Source organism: Sinocyclocheilus grahami, unplaced genomic scaffold, assembly GCF_001515645.1.
Source record: "Sinocyclocheilus grahami isolate Dianchi unplaced genomic scaffold, SAMN03320097.WGS_v1.1 scaffold447.1, whole genome shotgun sequence".
NCBI lineage: Eukaryota > Metazoa > Chordata > Actinopteri > Cypriniformes > Cyprinidae > Sinocyclocheilus > Sinocyclocheilus grahami.
This window is the reverse complement of record NW_015505626.1, coordinates 600,460-620,403: the sequence shown is the minus strand read 5'-3', so window position 1 is coordinate 620,403 and position 19,944 is coordinate 600,460. Positions and strand designations below refer to the sequence as shown.

The window sequence follows — 19,944 nt, the reverse complement described above, 5'->3', positions numbered from 1 at the left end:
AAATTTATACTTGGATGTAATAATATATATTATTATTCGACTATATTTGTCGAAAAGCAAAAATCACAAACCATAACAATTTCTAAGCATGAATGAAATTTTTATTTCATTTTTTATAAAACGGAGAGTTCCGGTCCTTGATTCTGATTGGCTGAGCCACGTTCGAAGCTGTTGTAAATTACTCTACAAACATACACCTTTGTTTACGTTTGTGTGTTGCTTCGCAACCACTTTGTTGCAACCACAACTGATTCTGAGGAACTACATTGTTTGGTGGAAGAATACTGTTTTAATTAATATCATTACACTTTATTTGCTCCGTTTTATTTTGTGAAACCTTACTACGTATATGGAATAGCCATTTTATAAAAGCAATAAGCACCGTGCAGCCATGGTTTACAGTGAATTTATAACAGCCAAGGGGGTTTTAGGCACTCCGCTTCGTGTCGTGCCTAACTTAGCTGTTATAAATTCACTGTAAACCACGGCTTCTTGGGGCTTATTGCTTTACTATACACTGGAGCCCAAAAGTTAAAAATCTGGGATTCAAAACCCTGAGATAAATAAAAAAATTTAATTTAAATAAATATAAAACAAAAAAAATACTATAAAGATGCAACATAAACTACCTTTGTGAGGCTGTGGGCTTCATATGTGTGTCTCCATGTCTGTGTATCCGGGCAGCATGTCTCCATTAGAGCAGTTCTTCAACATCTTGTCCATGCTGGGGTCGTTGGCCTCTTTTCGTCGTCTTTGCACGCGCTGGTGCACCAGAGGTACAAAAAACATCACAATACCCCCCACTATCGGAGGAACACCAGCCAGATAAAACGCCACGTGGTAGTTTCCAAAATAGTCATGAAGAAGTCCTGAGAAAGGAGACAAGACATAGAGAAAGAACATCTGAGAGATGAGACAGCATTAACAACGCAGTTCATTTCTGTAGCAAGATGTATTTCCAAGTGAAAAAGAATATTCAATGAGGGAAAAGTGCAGGCACTGAAGTTCAGCCTGAAGAGGATTTTTTTTTTTTGCATCATGTGTGTTGATTTCTTAATCTTGGAACATGATTTATTTAATTTATCTCTTGCACATCAGTCACTTTTGCCAATTGTTGTGTGTGTGTGTGAAAATTAAAAATTAAAATAAAAAAAAACAAGAAAGATTTACTATTGAATAACATACACTCATTGTTCACAATAAGACCTGGATGAAAGTAAATGGAGTCTGTTTTGATTTCATGTTGACTTTAAATAAAAAGACTAACGAATGGAACTGATCCAATTCAATGGAGACTCCCCGCTAGGACGGTCACATTCATCTTCAAATGCTCTCGATTTCAAAATCCTTCTCTAGGAATCTCAATGAGGCTTGCAGTCTGGAACACATCTGAAGCAAAACAACTATGAGCTATTTAGACTTTGAAGACTTTGGTAAGATGCTCCCCAGCCTCCTTTACAGAAGACATAAGATCACTTGAAACTTAAATAAACATTTAGAAGTCAGGTCGCAAGTATGCTAAATAACAGTATGTGACAGCCAATCCAAACCTAGTGTTAATGCCCCTGCTGTGAAGGCAACGCTTTGAAAATAGACCCTACAAATGATGCATCACGTTCTCGAATGAAGACTCTGCTTTCCTGAAATCGATCCAGAGTTCAGACAGGTAATGTATTCTGTAAATGAACCTTGAGACCTGAAAGTATAAGGTTCATTTATTGGAGTACAGATGGAGCAGATGTTCTGGTGGGTCTAATTCTTCAAAACGAGTCTGCGGAACTGGAAACATATGGAGACCGTCACTGAACAAGAGCATTTAAGTCAACAGTCCAAACTATATGTGCTCACAGGGAGACCTTGGAATTTACCCTCCGAAATAAATCTCATTCCTGTCCACCGTACCAGAAACTGGAAAAACACTTAGTCTGTTGTATGTGTGTGAGTCTTATCTGGGGAACGCGGCCAAAATCAGCATGCTGGCTGATTAAATTATGGTTTCAACATATTTATCTACAAGTTTTGTGTATGTGTGTACATTTTTCAGTAAAAACTAAAAATGTAATTAAAAGAAAATGTTTTTAATATGTATGTATATATATACTGAATATTCATCATCCATATAAAAATACATTTTTACATAAAATACATGAAATACATATAAAATGTATTTTATATACTATGTTTTTCTTATAAAATATAATTTAAAATTGCATTTAAAGGAAAAATTTCCAAAGTTCCAAAACTAAAAATTTGTCATTCCAAGCAAGCAAATGTTAAATGTTTTATTGCAAAGATGAAGCTTCTCACCTGCGATCGGGGGTCCCGCTGTCATTGGTATGGCCATGAGGCCAAGGAGGTAGCCGATAGCTTGAGACGCCTGCATGGGCCCTACTAACTCAAAGGCGATGGGGGCCATGATAGTGATGAAACAGCCATCACAAAGACCCATCAATACGAAAACCACCACCAGACCTTCAAACACGGCGCACTGAGGTATCATCATTGACATCAGACCCAGTAATATGAACGATGCCACCTACACATACAGACACACAGAGATCGTCTAAGCACATGGACTAATGCTGCGCTACATCCAAAGTTTGACATCTAAGATTATGCTGCGTTCAAGTCCTCCTGGGACGTTCGTACTTACGAGTTGACAAGTCGTAATTACGACGTCAGGTGCATTCAAGTCAGTTTAGTTGGCACAAGATGGAGGTGTACCTTCTTTCAATAAATTACAAGAAAATACAACAGGGTCTGTTAACTCTGCTTATAGAAAATGAAGAGCAAAGAATTCGCATTAGGTGTGTTTTGCATTTTTAATATTTTAAAAAAATGCAACATGGCATATCAAAAGATTTTTTACCTATAGGTGCAAAAATGATAGCGCTTTTTTTACTCGGATTTCATTAACTAGCTGCGTAACAAGAACATGACCAATTTAAGTTTATAAGACAACTAAACTATCAATTTAAACAAAAATTTACCGTCAACTATAGACGTTGCATCCATGGATTCCGCCATGTTTCTCATTGACACGCCCCCATCTCATAAACTCAGGGCTTAAAGAAAATTTAGAGTTTCCCACTCATAATAACGACTTTGTGGTGGCGTTCATGTGCGTTCAACTCGTAAATACGATTTATCCGACACGACTTGAACGCACCATTATAACCATGACGGCAATCCATTTCCTGATCCTCTGAAAATTATTTACAAAAAACTGAATGGTACTGGTAACAGAATCTGAATTTTAAGGGGGAACAACATAAAAATACCATGGAAAATTTTAGATTTTGATAGATTGTGAAATATGCAGTTCACACAGGAAAATTTAACTATGCTGAACAAGCTCTTGAAAGCACAATTGCAAAATTTATATTTATGTCATATTTTAAACAAGTCAGGCAAACAATTTTTATTGTTATTGTTGGATGTAGAAGTCATTTTTTCATTTAAAAAAAACTCACTCTCATAAAACATTAAAATGCCATTGAAAATCAATTCCTTAGAAGCAAATATTGTCAATTGAAGTTTCCTGGCAACAAAATTGCAAAGGATAATGAAACGGCATTGCAATGAATGAAACAGCATGCTGTCTTTCAGGAAACAATTATTATATAATGACATCAATTTAAAAAAATGTTTTTTTACGTCAATCTAGAACTAAAGAAAAAAAATTATTCAAAGTTTGTTCCACTTTTAGAACACACAGATCTTCAGAAACACTGAAGCCATTGATTGGGCTGCTGTGATGTATCAACGGTGTGACCTTAAGCGAGACACTTAACCACAGCAGGAGTATCCTGTAATTTTTTCATGCCAATTTATAGTGACACAGCATGAAAATTCTCCAGCTATGGAATTATGATTAACTGACAAGCAGTAAGTAGCTCCTGTTGGGTTTCTGTACCTGCATGTAGATTTTCTTTACTCCAGGTATGAGATCTCCGATCTTCCCAAACAGCAGTCGACCGACTCCAGACGACGCTCCGATACATACGAGCAGCACCCATTCCCTCTGAGTGTCTCCAAACTGCTCCTTCACAAAGTTCATCTGCCATAGAAACAGGAAAACCTAAAAAAATGTTTTTTTACGTCAATCTAGAACTAAAGAAAAAAAATTATTCAAAGTTTGTTCCACTTTTAGAACACACAGATCTTCAGAAACACTGAAGCCATTGATTGGGCTGCTGTGATGTATCAACGGTGTGACCTTAAGCGAGACACTTAACCACAGCAGGAGTATCCTGTAATTTTTTCATGCCAATTTATAGTGACACAGCATGAAAATTCTCCAGCTATGGAATTATGATTAACTGACAAGCAGTAAGTAGCTCCTGTTGGGTTTCTGTACCTGCATGTAGATTTTCTTTACTCCAGGTATGAGATCTCCGATCTTCCCAAACAGCAGTCGACCGACTCCAGAAGACGCTCCGATACATACGAGCAGCACCCATTCCCTCTGAGTGTCTCCAAACTGCTCCTTCACAAAGTTCATCTGCCATAGAAACAGGAAAACAATCAGATGATTAACATACACATACAAAACTACCTATCCATCAGTCAATTCACCCACCCATCCATCCATCCACAATACCGATCAAAGTTTTGGGATTAGTATGACAAAAATGCCCCAGAAATTATCCATCAGTCTATCAATCCATCCATCCAGCCATCCACAATACTGTTCAAAGGTTTGGGGTCAGTATGATAAAAACTGCCCCAGTAATTGTCCATCAATCCATCCATTTGTTCATCCTTCCATTCCTCCGTCCATCCATCAAGCCATGCAACTCAATCCATCCATCCACCTATCCATCCATCCATCCAGCCATCCACCCATCCATCCATCCAGCCATCCACCCATCCATCCATCCAGCCATCCACACATCCATCCAGCCAGCCAGCCATCCATCCATCCATCCATCCATCCAGCCATCCAGCCATCCATCCATCCATCCACCCATCCACCCATCCATCCAGCCATCCACCCATTCATCCATCCATCCATCCACCCATCCATCCATCCACTCATCCATCCATCCATCCAGCCATCCAGCCATCCATCCATCCATCCACCCATCCATCCAGCCATCCACCCATTCATCCATCCATCCATCCACCCATCCATCCATCCATCCACTCATCCATCCATCCATCCAGCCATCCATGCATCCATCCAGCCATCCATCCACTCATCCATCCAGCCATTCATGCATCCATCCAGCCATCCATCCACTCATCCATCCAGCCGTCCACTCATCCGTCCATCCAGCCATCCACTCATCCATCCATCCACAACACTATTCAAAGGTTTGGGTTCAGTATGATAAAAATGCCCCAAAATTATAAATAAATGAATTTCTGTTTTTAATTATATATTTTGATTTGTTTAATTCTGTTTTTCATGAAATATTACCGGTAAGGGGTTTGAGAATTTGTTAATAAATTTATTATATTGAGATATTTGACAAAAAAAATGGATGATATAGAGTAGATTTTATATGGATAGGGGAAAAAATAAGAATAAAACACTATAAAACTTGATGATGTAACAATGAAGACTGAGGTAATGGCTGTTGGAAATTCACCTTTACTATCATAGGAATAAATTACATTTTAAAATATATTCAAATACATTTCCCAGCAGGTACAGGACGTCTATATAACGTCAAGTTGACGTTGGACATGACGTCGGGCAGATGTTGCATTTTGGTTGAGAATGATAATCGGGTTGACGTCAGTATTTGACGCCAATTTGACTTTGACTTAACGTTGGATTTTGGTTACACAACCTAAAAACAACAAATATCAATGTCAGCTGATGTCAGTATTGGACATCAAATTAACATTAGACATTGAATTGACATTGAATTTTGGTTACCCGATGATGATGACAAAATGTAACCAAATATCAACGTCTTATGACATTGTGTGCCTGCTGGGTTATTTTAACACTTATTTTTAATTGAAATAATATTTCACAATATTACTATTTTTACTGTATTTGCGATCAAATAAATGTAGCCTTGGTGTGCAAAAGAGACGTCTTTCAAAAACATAAGAAAATCTTACTTACCACAAAGTATATATACAGGGAAGGGTGGAGACGCTCATAGCCCAAGTTGCTTGAAGTCCAGTGTTAAGTTTCCACAGTCAGTGATGATTTGGGTTGCCATGTCATCTGCTGGTGTTGGTTCACTGTGTTTTCTGAAGTAAACAGTCAACGCAGCCATCTACCAGGAAATTTTAGAGCACTTCATGCTTCCTTCTGCTGACAAGCTTTATGGAGATGCTGATTTCATTTTCCAGCAGGACTTGGCACCTGCCCACACTGCCAAAAGCACCAAAAGCTGGTTCAATGACCATGGTGTTACTGTGCTTGATTGGCCTGCAAACTTGCCTGACCTGAACCCCATAGAGAATCTATGGGGTATTGTCAAGAGGAAGATGAGAGACACCAGACCCAACAATGCAGATGACCTGAAGGCCGCTATCAAAGCAACCTGGGCTTCCATTACACCTGAGCAGTGCCACAGGCTGATTGTCTCTATGCCACGCTGCACTGATGCAGTATTTCATGCAAAAGGAGGCCCAACCAGGTATTGAGTACATGTACAGTAAATGAACATACTTTCCAGAAGGCCAACAATTCACTAAAAATGTTTTTTTATTGGTCTTATGAAGTATTCTAATTTGTTGAGATAGTGAATTGGTGGGTTTTTGTGAAATGTGAGCCAAAATCATCCCAATTAAAAGAACCAAAGACTTAAACTACTTCAGTCTGTGTGCATTGAATTTATTTAATACACAAGTTTCACAATTTGAGTTGAATTACTGAAATAAATTAACTTTTCCACGACATTCTAATTTTTTGAGATGCACCTGTATATCAAAGTTAATCTTGACAAACTGTCCTTTTCTAGCTCCACTCAGTATTCTCTTGTATAAATACAAAAACATTGGTCTCTTGTTGACATCGAAGTGCTAGTTAAGTGTGATTCCTGTGGTTAAATTCATCACTGGAATAAACGGTTGGCTTTGTACAGCCATAGTCAGCCTCTGGTCTTCATCAAAGACCTTTTTCTTCAGCCTTATCAATGAAAGCATTAATGGCACTTTGTGGTGGGAACAGAGGAAAAGCAGCTATAAGTTGAATATTTCCGCTCATAGACGTCCTTGTTTCTAAGAAGGGAAGAGGGGGACATGGGGTTAAAAATAAAAAAATCCTTTAGAAGCATTTCCTGACCCTAGAGATCACAGGCCTGTGGATTGGATGTCTTTTGAAAACCGCTTGAATGAGAAAACCTTAGGGGCACATCAAAAGCCCTGAGATTTCACATTTAGGTTTAATGTGAAGGAAGGGCTTTCCTATTTCACCACGAGAAACGAGAGCCAAACGCGTACATACACACACATATGCACAACAAAAGCCGGGACTAAGTGTTTACTTCTGGTGCGAAGCCTGAAAAAACACAACTGTAGGTGGAAGAGTGAGACTGAGGCGAGGGGGGAAAGGTCTCTCTCATCAACTTTATACCACCGCCCACAAAATACACACACACACACACACACATGTTGGCTAACTCACACCTAACCAAATAAACACGTACTTCAAACACATACCAATGATTTGACATACATCAACAAAACACAATTGCAACAAATGCGCACACAAACACACTTTTTCTAAACGCACACACACACTGACAGTATAATGAAAAAATATTGGTGTAGGATTTACTTTGAAACAATTTTCACTCTGAAATTGCTTTAAAATTTTACAAATTATTACAAAGAAATGGCATAGATCACACTGAATTAAACGTGACATTTTTAGGTCTGAAATAGTATTTTTGCAAAAACATACAGTAATATTCTTTATTTATAACTTATGAAAAATAATTTTTTAAATATACTACCATTCAAAATTCAGTATGTTTTTTTTTTTTTTTTTTAGAAATGGCATAACATACATTTATATTGTCAAAAAGGTATTGGATAGAATTTTTTTATTTTTTTTACGTCTCTTATATGCTCACCAAGGATGCATTCATTTAATGAAAATACAGTAAAAATAGTCATATTAATACAATTTATAATAGCTGTATTCTATTTGAATATGTTTTAAAAATTTAATGTATTCCTGTGAACAAAGCTGATTTTTCAGCATCATTACTCCAGTCTTCAGTGTCACATGATCTTTCAGAAATCATTCTAATATGCTGATTTGCTGCTCAAGAAACATTTCTGATCATTATCAATGTTTTTGCTCCGTCATATTTATGTGAAATCCATTATGCATTTTCTCAGGATTATTTGATGAATAGAAAATTGAATAGAAAATTAATTTAAAAAAGAACAGAATTTATTTGAAATAGAAATCTTCTGTAATGTTATAAAAGTTCTTATACTGTCTGTTTTGATCAATTAAATGCATCCTTGTGGGAAAAAAGTAAAAAAGTTTCTTTAAAAAAACTGACTCCAAACGTTAGAACGCCATTAATTTGAGCACATCTCCATTAACCGCACTGAAGCAATTATACACACGCTGGCTGAATAATTAAAGGTTTTGAATAACTGTGGTTTACAGGGAAAGGAAAGCACACATGATGGAACCATCTGCGTCAAGCTTTTCTTTCAGCAAACAGTGCATCCTCTTATATCATCACATTTTATGGCCTGTTTATCACTGTGACCCAAACTCTATTTATGCAGTTCAGCGACTAGAAACTAATTCTCAGCTTAATTCTCTTTGAGAACAAGAGAGAAGCACCATTACGGCTGAGTAATTCAGGTATCCAAGTAAAAGTATGTCCATATGACAACTGAGAATGAGAGAAGGAAAGGTGAAACAAGGACAGAAATCCCAAGAGTCTGACCTGAGATAAGCACCATTACGGCTGAGTAATTCAGGTATCCAAGTAAAAGTATGTCCAATGATGACAACTGAGAATGAGAGAAGGAAAGGTGAAACAAGGACAGAAATCCCAAGAGTCTGACCTGAGAAGACACACGCAGAGTTAATAATTCATCATCAGCATGTGTGGACTCATCACATAGGCTTTCTGTCATGCAGAATGCAGTAAATATTTCAGTTTGCCGAACCCTAAAACATTATTTATGCATGGGACGGGTGCATCGCTCCTATAGCCTCCTCTGTTTTCTTAACGTTAAATGAACACCAGTCTGACTGACTGTAAATTGGAGGCGTTTTGTTCACTTTGTCTTCATAAAATGGTTGTCGGCTTGTAAACAACAGCCTCTGTGAAACAGCAAATGTCTGAGAAATTCAAATGTATTTTTTTGCATTACTGAACTGCATTAGCGTGCTAAAAACACCTTTTTATGATTTATTGACTGCACTGATAAGGATTTGCTATTTCAAAAAATGTTAACTAGAAAAGCAAATCGCTTCCAAGAAGAAGCAGAGCTACTGCAAGTTTCATATTTTATAAATGATGTGCTAAAACTGAAGACTTGGCTCACACAAAAATAAAAACTGACATCAGTTAGTCATTGTATAAACCAATATGGCACAAACACAAAATAAGATGTGAGGTAGAATGTTTTTACTAAACAACAGGGTTACTCTGGTATTATTTATATACTATGATAGTATTTATTAATATTTCAAATTAGCTGTTTTATATTTTTAGTATATTTTAAGTTTTCATTTTAGTTTAAGTTTTAGTAATCTTGTTATGTGCGCTTGTCATTTTTAAATACTTTTATTTAGCTTTAATTTATTTTTATTTCAGTTTTAGTCATTTAAGTACTTAGTGTTCTTATAGTTAACTAAAACTACTAAAAATAATTTTTGCTAGCTAAAATAAAGCTTAAAATTAAAACAATATTAGATGTAAATTTTAAACTTAAGAAATAGTTGCCTTGGCAACTAACCAGATTAAAATAACTTTAAGTTTAAAATAATAGTTTTTCACCCAAAAATTAAAATTTGTTGAAAATTTAATTTGTTGGCTTCTTCATGGGAACAGATTTGGAGAAATTAAGCATGTCTTGTGAAACAAAAATCTTTATAAGGCATTTTTACATTAAACCGTTGCTTTCGGCCAAAATTCGAGTCCATGATCCATAAAAACATTTCCTCCAGTGAAACGATCCATTTCCTGTTGTCTCTAACATCAAAATCCATCCGCATTTTGTTTGGGAATTTTTTGGACTGTTTTCGCTTGTGCTTGATCTATCCATATTTCTCTCCGTATTCAGAAAGTGACAGTTTGAAGTTAAAAACATTTTAATTATGCACGTTTTCCCTTAACAAGACATTAATTGACAGTTTGGAGAAGTGCAGATTACTTGTGGATTATTGTGATGTTTTTATCAGCTGTTTGGACTCTCAGTCTGACGGCACCCATTCACTGCAGAGGATCCATTGCTGAGCAAGTGATGTAGTGCTAAATTTTTTCCAAATCTGTTCTAATAAAGAAACAAACTAATCTACTAATCTTGAATAGTCTTAGGAGGAGTACACTTTTTAGTAACTATTAATTTTTGGTTAACTAGTCCTTTAATGGTGATGGCCCCTGTTGAGTTGGTTTTTGACTGAAAACCTTGACCACCAATCTCATTTGACAACTGCGACTCTCAACATTCTCATTTGAGTTTGACTACATTTACTGTGATTTTTAGAGCATTGAGAACATTCTGCCTTTTGTATTCTACGGTCTGATATTAGTTGTCTCTATCCAGTTTGATGACTCTAATTTAAAAATGTCCTGTCAAGTTTTTAGGGTGAAAGAAAGGACAGGAGTGTCATGACAAATAAATTCCGACATAATGCAGAATAGGTCAGTGTAGCGTCCGGACCAATCAAACACATAATTTTTCATTTGATTTAACAAATCAGTTATTCATTAGATTAACAAATCGTCACAGACTCCTCACCCAATAAACTGGGTGCCAGGATGTCTGCGAACGACACCAGGCCCCCCCTGGTCCCCATGGCAACTAATGCTGATATCACTGGTTTTATGGCCCAAAGGAATGTGAGTAGCAAAAATACTACCTTTTCCATAGGAAGAGACACAATGCACAGTAGAAATGGACTTTTCTCTAATTAATTCATAGGAAAACCTTTCTTTGAATGAACACACATATCCTTCAGGTCATTGTGTATGTTGTCTTTGATATTTTATATTGTTTTATGCAGGCTTATGATGGAACCACTCGTTCCTGTCATCTTACCTATATGTAATCCTACCATGTTTAGTATCTATGAGTTCGTCTTCTGATGATCTAAACGAGCGTGTATATCATATGTTGGTACATAGGCAATATATTAGTGTTCTGAGAATCTTTAGTAATTTCGATTCAAGTTCCATATGCAAATTACCATGCTTCCACACAAAGGGTCATAAAACTTCCCAGTATTTCCAAACTCCCACTTGGGATTTCAGCCTTTCTCATTGGACAAGCCCATCTTGAGAGGCGTGAATCTTCTCAGACCTTAAAGGCCTCACACCAGTGACCCGCCTCAGAGTCTGTGGTTCTGTTAGGTTATGAGAAGATGTGAGCTACAACGCTCCAGGACACCCTAAGTTCGTGGCAGGCTTCGGCCTTGACTTTTCCATTCACCAAGATTCTCTGACTCAAACTGGTTCTTTTTCATCAACCAACTTCAGCAAAGATCAACTTGAAACTTCAGATTGCATCAAGCCTCTATTTCAGACAGACGAGACATGCAAGTATCAAACTTAGTCTTATTAATTGATACATCAGGTATAATTTGCACCTTTTTTACAAAGGTGTGTTTGAACTAAGAAACTGACGTTCCCTTCAGGCTTAAAACTGCTGAATATCAAATGGTTCCATAACTTCATTCTTTATTTCTCTCCTCTTTAGATGTGAGCGCTGCTCCCCTTTCTACAGCATAAAGGCCTTATAGTTTATAATTAGATTGAAGCAATTCATCTAAACTTTGACTGTATATATACAAGTCTAGCAACCTGGTGGTCATTACTGTGTTTGACTCGCTGAGTGAAATTAAAGGTGTAATACTGTACTTTAGTACTCATGTGTGAGGCACACATAACTACATATATGTTTAAACCGGCTTTAACTTACAGTAAACCCGTTTTGTTATTCTTTAAACAAGTGCAAGAAGTTTATTGTTAAATTAGAGAAGCACTCACAGAAGTGCTTATTTAATGCAACAAGTCTTGAAGGACTGAAAGCATCACATTTTAAAACTGTGGGCAACTTCTTTGAAAAAGGCAGACACTAAACTGCTTGAACTGCACTGGCATGCATTGGTTACCATGACAACAACTTGTCACTGGAAGCGCTAACTCCACATAGCACCTGGTGATGCCATGTTGTAAACAAACCACCTTAAGCGGCTAAGCTAGCACGACTTAGCATAGTTTAATCTTAGGCTAAGCTACCAAATAGCTTTAACAATTAGGGGTTAGCACCCCTTTACTTGAAGCTTTTAAATACAGCATGTGTGTATGCAGTGTGAAGTAATTTGAATTTAACCTAATCCCTGGTTTCTGATTTTTCACTTTCTTTTTCTTCTTTTTCTCTGTTTTCCAATCTTCAGTTCGTCTCAGCGAATGTAACTATGTATCTTAGATGTATCCTTCCTGAATGCTTTTGCTCAGTTACTAGTTAATTAAATCTAAATTTAATTACATTTTAACTGTCTATCTAGAGAAGAATCATTAAGTTATTGGGTGTTTTTAGTAACACAGTGAATAACGCGCTACGGAGGGTGGGGAACACACAATGATGGCCTCAGCATGGGAGCTGAACACGCAGCAGCTTTGACCAGACATTGTGCTGCCCAAGACAAATCTTAGTTAGTCACTAGTGCTACTGATTGTTTCTAATAACAGATTGATTACCCCGTTCTAATAATAGCAGTCAGCTAATTTTGAATCCATTTACATGTTATGCCCCCTTTTGCTCCACTTTGATTTGATGTTCTTTCTGAACCTCAAAAGGAACCAGAGACACTTCTACTTTTGATTTGTTTATTTTCAGCACGTGCTCTAATTTTATGACCCTGTTACACAAGTCATCTAGACAAATACTAGGGCATATCTATCGTCCTGAGCACAAAGCAATAAGCACAATCTGAAAAGGAATGCTCTCCATCTTCCTTTTCCCTCCTCTACTTCACTTCCTCAGAGGTTAAGCCTGCTGTGAAACATCAGTAAGTTCTGAGTTATAATTTGACAACAAGAGCAGTCTTAAGTCATCAATCAAAACTCTGTTTATGCCCTTTTCAGCAAACATATGCTGACCCAAACCTATCTTAGCATTCACAGCTAAGAGGTAAATGATCTCAAGCAACAGATCACGGCAGTATCCCACAAGGACCCCAGCAGAATGGAGTTACAGGAGGAAATCAATAGACTTCAAAAGGCTCTGACAGCTGCTGAACAGCAAGAGCTCCTGGAAAACATAGCCAGAAAGGACCTGGAAAGGAAACTTTCCCACACAAAATGACTATTAAAGCAACAAATTTTGAGCTCTTAGACAAAGTTGCCAGAATTGGGACTCTGATCCAGCAGCTGAACAACACTCAAGACAAACTTGACATGGCCCAAAGAGAACTCAGGTACTCATATAGGCTAGGGACCAAAGCATTCTGCTTGACCCTTCACAAGACAGCTTCCTGAAAACCTCTGCAGCTGCAGAAGAAAACATTTAATTCAGGTGAACCGAAACAACGCCTGTGAATGCCACCTCAAAGCAGCCCGAGCTGAAATCCAAGTCCTTGCTCAGCAAGTCAAATGAAGCCAAGGTGAATTCAATGTCACAAATGAACCTCCAGCAATTGCCACCTCCCGCTTGGAATTTCCGTCTTTCTCACTGGACAAGCCCATTTTGAGAGGCGGGAATCTTCTACAGCATAAAGGCCTCACATTCAGTGACCCGCCCAGAGTCGGTGGTTCGGTTGTATTCTGAGAAGATGAAAATGTGAGCTGAAATGCTCCAGGAAGCTCTAAGTATGTGCCAGGCTTCGGCCTTGATTTTTTCATTCACCAAGATTCTCTGACTCAAAACTGGTTCTTTTTCATCAACCAACTTCAGCAAAGATCAACTTGACCCTTCAGATTGCATCAAGCCTCTCTTTCAGACAGACGAGACGTGCAAGTATCAAACTTAGTCTTATTAATTGATACATCAGGTATCATTTGCACCTTTTTACACAGGTGTGTTTGAACTAAGAAACTGATGTTCCCTTCAGGCTTAAATCTGCTGAATATCAAATGGTTCCATAACTTCATTCTTTATTTCTCTCCTCTTTACTGCTTAAGCTTTAACCCTTTCCTATACCAACTGTATGCGTGTGTGTGTGTGTATGTTAGACTAGTTTAAGTGTTTATGTAGTATGTTAGACTAGTTTAAGTGTTTATGTAGTTAATAAAGTCTTACTTGTATCACACTTGACGTTGTTCATTGTTTTCTCATAACTGGAGTCCCTTAATTATGCAGATTTATGCTACAGGCTTTAACCAGGAAATTAATGTTCTTAGAATTGACAGACAGTTGACCCTGAGAGGTCAAGTAAATATTTATAGTTAATTATAACTAGTTATGATTAATTATTCATATTTCCCCAATGAGCTGATTTGCTACATCAGTATGATTTCAAATCATGATCTCAAATGTAATGAAATATCTGGAAAAAGAATTTGGGTCACAGTGGGAGTTTTGCAAAATAACAGACTGGTCACAATCAATCAGTGATCGCATCTGAATATGAACCATTATATGGCTCGAGAAGATCTTCTTTATTGGATTGTACTAATTTAATTAGCTTGACATCATTCATCGCTTCAGCCAACTGGACTTGAATTATTCTGAAAAATCCAGCATGTAAATCTGTGGAATCTATAGGCCTGGTGTGCATAAGATCCATCACTACGATTTACTGGTGGAACTCTGCTTACAGCACACCAGGGCTTCGTGCCAAATGTGCAGAAAGCGAGATACAGTATTAATTATGCTCAAAATCTGGCATAAAAAATAAAACTCCCTGGTGAGAGTGAGAACTGCTTTCCACCTGCCGTGCCACGTTTATGAGGCTAAATATTCATCATTTGTTGCAACTGAATCACTGAAGTCATTTGATATAAATGTCCTACACAGTGAATGTTGGATTTGTGAGGGTAATTTATAATTACATTCAACCTGAGTAACATGCAGTTAAATTAAATAATCATTCAGAAATGATAAATATGCCTCAACATTTCTTTCCCATGTTGATTTCAGTGCCCACCACTTAAGCAGGGATATATAAACATGCATATTAATAAAAACAGGTAAACAGTTTTGTTTTTTTCAGTAAAATATGTAATCATTCTTTTACCTGAAAAGCAAAATTATGTAAGACATAAAATATATATATATATATATAGCAGTCTCCATTTACTCCTGACATCTGAGCCACTGAAGACGAAGTGGATTACGTTTGTTTATGAAGCGAATGCGGTCCCCGATCTACCTAAATGCATCTATGTTCATGCGAATCATTCGTGATCCAGCTTCACCTATACAAGAAGTGAGTATAAGGTTTTTTATAAATCTTTGTAAATCTTGTAGCGTCTGGACCAATCAGACACACCATTTTTCATTTGATTTAACAAATCAATTATTCATTAGATTAACAAACATTCACAGACCCCTCACCCAATAAACATACTGGGTGCCAAGTTGTCTGTGAACGAGGCCCAGGACCCTGGTTACCATGGCAACCCTGACACCTTTGCTAGGCTAGATAGATTTTACGACCTAATGGCATGTTGAGAATTATGAAGTGAGTATAAGGTTTTTTATAAATCTTTGTAAATCTTGTAGCGTCTGGACCAATCAGACACACCATTTTTCATTTGATTTAACAAATCAATTATTCATTAGATTAACAAACGTTCACAGACCCCTCACCCAATAAACATACTGGGTGCCAAGTTGTCTGTGAACGAGGCCCAGGACCCTGGCTACCATGGAAACCCTGACACCTTTGCTAGGCTAGATAGATTTTACGACCTAATGGCATGTTGAGAATTACCCCTCTCACTACACTCTCCGTAGGAAGAGACACAATGCACAGTAGAAATTTACTTTTCTACTAATTAATTCATAGGAAAACCTTTCTGTGAATGAACACACATATCCTTCAGTTCATTGTGTATATTATTGCTGTCTTGTATTGTCTGTTGCATTGTATACTGTTTTATGCAGGCTTATGATGGAACCACTCATTCCTGTCATCTTACCTATATGTAATCCTACCATGTTTAGTATCTATGAACTCACCTTCTGATGATCTAAACGAGCGTGTATATTATATGTGGGTACATAGGCAATATATTAGTGTCCTGAGAATCTTTAGTAATTTCGATTCAAGTTCCATATGCAAAGTACCATGCTTCCACACAAAGGGTCATAAAAACTCCCCAGTATCTCCAAACTCCCACTTGGGATTCCGGCCTTTCTCATTGGACAAGCCCATCTTGAGAGGCGTGAATCTTCTCAGACCTTAAAGGCCTCACACCAGTAACCCGCCCAGAGTCAGTGGTTTGGTTAGAGTCTAAGATGAAGACATGAGCTAGAACGCTTCTGCAACCCGCTAAGTTCGTGCCAGGCTTCGGCCTTGACTTTTCCATTCACCAAGATTCTCTGACTCAAACTGGTTCTTTTTCATCAACCAACTTCAGCACAGATCAACTTGAACATTTGGACTGCATTAAGCCTTTCTTTCAGATAGACGAGACGTGCAAGTATCAAACTTAGTCTTATTAATTGATACATTAGGTATCATTTGCACCTTTTTACAAAGGTGTGTTTGAACTAAGAATCTGATGTTTCCTTCAGATGGTAGATCTGCTGAATATGCAAATGCTTCCATAACTTCATATTCTTATTTTCTTATTTTCTTTTCTTTAAGCTTTAACCCTTTCCTATACCAACTGTGTGCGTGTTTGTGTGTGTGTTTATGTAGTATGTTAGACTAGTTTAAGTGTTTATGTAGTTAATAAAGTCTTACTTGTATCAAACTTGACGTTGTTCATTGTTTGCTCATAACTGGAGTCCCTAATCATGCCGATTTATGCTACAAGCTCTGTGTAGAGTTGTACAGTATGAAAGTTATTTCCCTTAACCAGGAAATTAACGTTCTTAGAATTGACAGACAGTTGACCCTGAGAGGTCAAGTAAATATCTACAGCGGATCTAAATATTTATAATTAATTATAACTAGTTATGATTAATTATTCATATTTCCCCATGAGCTGATTCGCTACAATCTTTATAAATCTTTGCAAATCGCTTTTCCTAAAAATGTGCTAGTTAGCAAGTTCCACAGCTAAAGTAAACAGTATGGCTAGTCACCCCACAGAAGAGAAGGGCGGGATTAGCAGAGCTCATTAGCATTTAAAGGGACATGCACCGAAACCGGTCACTGTAAACAGAGCTAATTTTGACAGGGTAAAAAGAGTGTTGTTTTACACTACCATTGAGAAATGTTAACCAAAGTATGTTATAGACTTTTCATTAAGTCACCAACTTTTGGAAACTGGGCATCTGATGTCCCCTTTAACTAAAACTAAAACTATTAAATAAACTATTCAATTATTAAAGCTGCAGTCCGTAACTTTTTTTGGTTAAAAATTATCCAAAATCAATATGAGGAAATACATAACCAGCCAGTGTTTAAAACTATCGCCTAACTTTAGCCCGATTCACAGAGGTTAGCTTATAATAATGTTTTCTAATGTGAGTGGTACGGGTAGGTTTTCGCTGGAAATTCGAGCATGCTGCCGCGTCATTACGTCACGTCTGTGATTATGTTTACAGACGTGACGTAATGACGCGGCAGCATGCTCGGCAGAAGTTGTCCCGGCTACTAGGCTATCACATGTGAGGATTCTGCAGGTGGCCGATTGTTTATAGCCTTTTCTCACAGCAGCTGGAATAATTAAATGTATCATTTTGATGGCGGATACAAGATTTGTATTTTTAAGACAAACAGTTCGAAGGGAGCATAATTTGCTTTTTGGGTTAAAAGAATTTCTTAATATGAAATTCGAATGGTATGACAATTAGAGAGTAGACTGTACAGAAATTGAAATCTACACGCTAATACACACTATAGGCAATGCTGATGTTGTTAAAGGGGTCATATGACATTGCTAAAAAGAACTTTATGTTGTGTATTTGGTGTAATGCAATGTGTTTATGCGGTTTAAGGTTTGAAAAACACATTATTTTTCACATAATGTACATTATTGTTGCTCCTCTATGCCCCGCCTTTCTGAAACGCGTCAATTTTTTCTTTTTGGAAGGCCAAACAAAGTAGTTTTGCTTTCACAACGAAACACACAGCATCTCCACAACATGGCGGCGGCGGCAACAACAATACTACAACGAGAATAAAAGTTACACCTTCTTTCTTTGCATGAACATTTGGGCGGTGTTATGCAAATCTTCCCACACAGTGATGTAGAAATGTGGGCGCGTGTTTAAACAAGGCATTTTAGGAGGGCGTGGACAAGTCTTTTATAAAGAATATCTTTTATAAAGAATATCTCTTTGGATTTGAGACTTTAGTCTTTGCAACTTTACAGATCTTCTTTATGCACCAAGAGCTTGTAACACTCCACATCAACCTACAGAACGGCCTCAAATATCCCTTTATGGTTCAGAAGAAGTACAACATTCATCAACATGAACACGAAAATTATTAATACCTGTGACATACTTTTCACAAAGAATATATATATTAGAATATATTAATATTAACAAATATTGTGATTGTATATTTTTACCTTTACTTCTTTACATTTTTATAAACATTCTTGGATTATTGTGAACACTGGTACTGTATATATGTGCGCCAAAGTTTGTACGAATGCTCTTTTGCACACTTAAAGGGATAGTTCACCCAAAAAATGAAAATGTGGTGTTTTTCTGCTTACCCCCAGGGGATCCAAGATGTAGGTGACTTTGTTTCTTCAGTAGAACACATGATGATTTTTAACTTTAACCGTTGCAGTCTGTCAGTCGTATAATGCATCGCAATGGTAACAAAATCTAGGAGTGTAAAAAAACATGCACAGACAAATCCAAATTAAACCCTGCGGCTCATGACGACACATTGATGTCCTAAGGCACGAAACGATCGGTTTGTGCCAGAAACCGAACAGTATTTATATAATTTTTTACCTCTAATACACCCCTATGTCCAATTGTCTTTGGGCGCGCGCTCTGGCGTAGTTTACGTTAATGGGTGTTGTCGCGGAAGGAGCAAACGACAGACACACTCCGGCGGCCGCATGCGCTCCCCTCTCCGGTCCGGGGAGCGGGGGGCGGCGGCTTCTATCAGCGGCTTCGTCCTTCTCTCTGCCCACGGCGCTTGAAGGGACTAGATGGCCCGGCATCCTAGCCCATCCTAGCCCGACGGCTGTGTAACGGGTGCGGTTCTTGTCCGGACTGTGGGTCCGGCAGCTCACGACTCTGGCGGCATGGGAGTCCCTCTATGCACCCCTCCTGGACCCACGAGGACACAAGCGTGCACCGAGGAGAGGCGCGCTCGGCATTTAAACAGCGGCGGTGATGAGACTCCATTCGGTTCCGGTGTGCCCCATCACACGCTGCCAGCCCTGGCTATTTCAGCGCCCCTCCTCTCTCACGCACCCACTCATGTCGGGAGCCTGGCGAAGGGCGGCGATTAAGGGACGGGGTGATGCTGATAATTAGGGGGAGGCAGCCAACTCGTCACAGTGTGTTGATATCCAGCCGAAGAGCAATCAACCATAACTTCAGGCGAGCAGGCTCAGAAGTTGGGAAAACGTGGCGAGTTACCACTCCCGAATGAGTTTGCGTGAGAGAATGTAATATTTTAGTTTTAAGTTGGTTTGAACAATCCGGATAAGCGCAAGTAAGTACCATTTTGATTAGCCG

At 38.0% G+C, this 19,944-nt stretch overlaps 1 protein-coding gene across 1 annotated transcript in view; it reads right to left on the bottom strand.

The window, feature by feature from the left end:
* Window positions 1-19,944, bottom strand: part of slc16a2 (solute carrier family 16 member 2) — a 56,175-nt gene that overhangs the window by 2,545 nt on the left and 33,686 nt on the right. Inside the window, exons 5-7 of the mRNA XM_016234216.1 lie at window positions 4,361-4,504; window positions 2,308-2,536; window positions 630-869 (exon numbers count right to left, since the gene is read on the bottom strand). Of these exons, the coding sequence (XP_016089702.1) occupies window positions 649-869; window positions 2,308-2,536; window positions 4,361-4,504 (594 nt within the window). The 3' untranslated portion in view covers window positions 630-648. The remainder of the gene's footprint in view (window positions 1-629; window positions 870-2,307; window positions 2,537-4,360; window positions 4,505-19,944) is intronic.